General features: G+C 51.6%; 1 protein-coding gene across 1 annotated transcript in view; it reads left to right on the top strand.

The window, feature by feature from the left end:
- ZFP91 (ZFP91 zinc finger protein) overlaps positions 1–1,330 on the top strand; it is a 6,617-nt gene that overhangs the window by 5,022 nt on the left and 265 nt on the right. The window contains exons 8-10 of the mRNA XM_010141110.1: positions 1–49; positions 558–657; positions 1,006–1,326. The exon at positions 1–49 is cut by the window's left edge and continues 13 nt beyond it. Coding sequence (XP_010139412.1) covers positions 1–49; positions 558–657; positions 1,006–1,326 — 470 coding nt within the window. The remainder of the gene's footprint in view (positions 50–557; positions 658–1,005; positions 1,327–1,330) is intronic.

Here is a 1,330-nt window from a genome sequence, read left to right as displayed (position 1 = left end):
CTCTTCCGACTTCAGAAGCAGCTCCTGCGGCATGCCAAACACCACACAGGTATGGGGAGGTGGGAAATAAATACAAACTCCTCTTCAGGTCAGTGAACAGAGAGGGAAAAAAACCAGGAAAAGCCTCTAGGACTTCAGGGGAGAGTGAAGCCAAGGCAGGTGACATAGATTTGCAGCAGCAGGGTATTATTTCTTTCTGGATTATCGTCTTTTAAGGAAATGAAAGAAATTGGCTACAGAGCTTTTAATTCACCCTCTGGCAAGTATCACTTGGGGGGTTCTTTGGAGGATGAATAAACCACGCCAACCTTTATCTTAATTTGTTTGTCTTCCAGTATTGGTCAGAAGGGTTAATTAGCTCTTAGGAGAGTCTTAATCACTCCTTAACTCTCCAGCTCAGCTGCTGTGGTGTATTGTGGGACATCTTCTCCTTGGCTATGCCCGTTGGCCTCCCAGCACTTCTAGTTCTGCTGCTTCTTGGGCAGCTTTATCTGTGAGAGCTGGGAAAGGGAGCAAGTCTGCTGGAGAGTAATGCTGCAACTGGTGTTGCTTTTTAGATCAGAGGGATTACATCTGTGAGTACTGTGCCCGGGCGTTCAAGAGTTCTCATAACTTGGCGGTGCACCGAATGATCCATACGGGCGAGAAGCCCTTGCAGTGAGTACCTCTGCCTGTCTCTCTCCCACTTTGAGGGACCCTTGGATACACCCGTTCTTGGACGGTGCTGAGAGCAGGGGCTGCTCTGAAGTCAGGGCTGGAACCTGTTCTTGGTGTCCAGCTCTCTTTAAACGCACACCAGTAGGAGTGTTCGAGCTGCCACTTGTCTCCTCTGTCCCTTGAGGCCATGTCTCAGTGGAGATCTGAGTCATGTAAGCCTTTTGCAAATAAAAGGGGAAGAGCTGGAGTGAGCACCTGATGTTTTCCGGGGCTGCCTCTTTGCTACTGCTGTCCCCACAAGTGTATGGAAATGTCCCTTTTCCGTGACCTCCCTGTCTCCCCTCTCAGGTGTGAGATCTGTGGATTCACCTGTCGACAGAAGGCTTCCCTCAACTGGCACATGAAGAAGCACGATGCAGACTCCTTCTACCAGTTCTCCTGCAACATCTGTGGCAAGAAATTTGAGAAGAAGGACAGCGTTGTGGCCCACAAAGCCAAGAGCCACCCCGAAGTGCTTATTGCTGAAGCACTGGCTGCCAATGCAGGTGCCCTGATCACCAGCACTGACATCCTGGGCACTAATCCTGAGGCCATTGCACCACCCACCGATGGCCAGGGCCTCCCCCTTCTCCCCGACCCCCTGGGAAGTGCTGCCCCGGCGGATTGCCTGCTG

This window comes from Buceros rhinoceros, unplaced genomic scaffold, assembly GCF_000710305.1.
Source record: "Buceros rhinoceros silvestris isolate BGI_N320 unplaced genomic scaffold, ASM71030v1 scaffold18848, whole genome shotgun sequence".
NCBI lineage: Eukaryota > Metazoa > Chordata > Aves > Bucerotiformes > Bucerotidae > Buceros > Buceros rhinoceros.
This window is presented reverse-complemented; position numbering and strand designations above follow the sequence as displayed.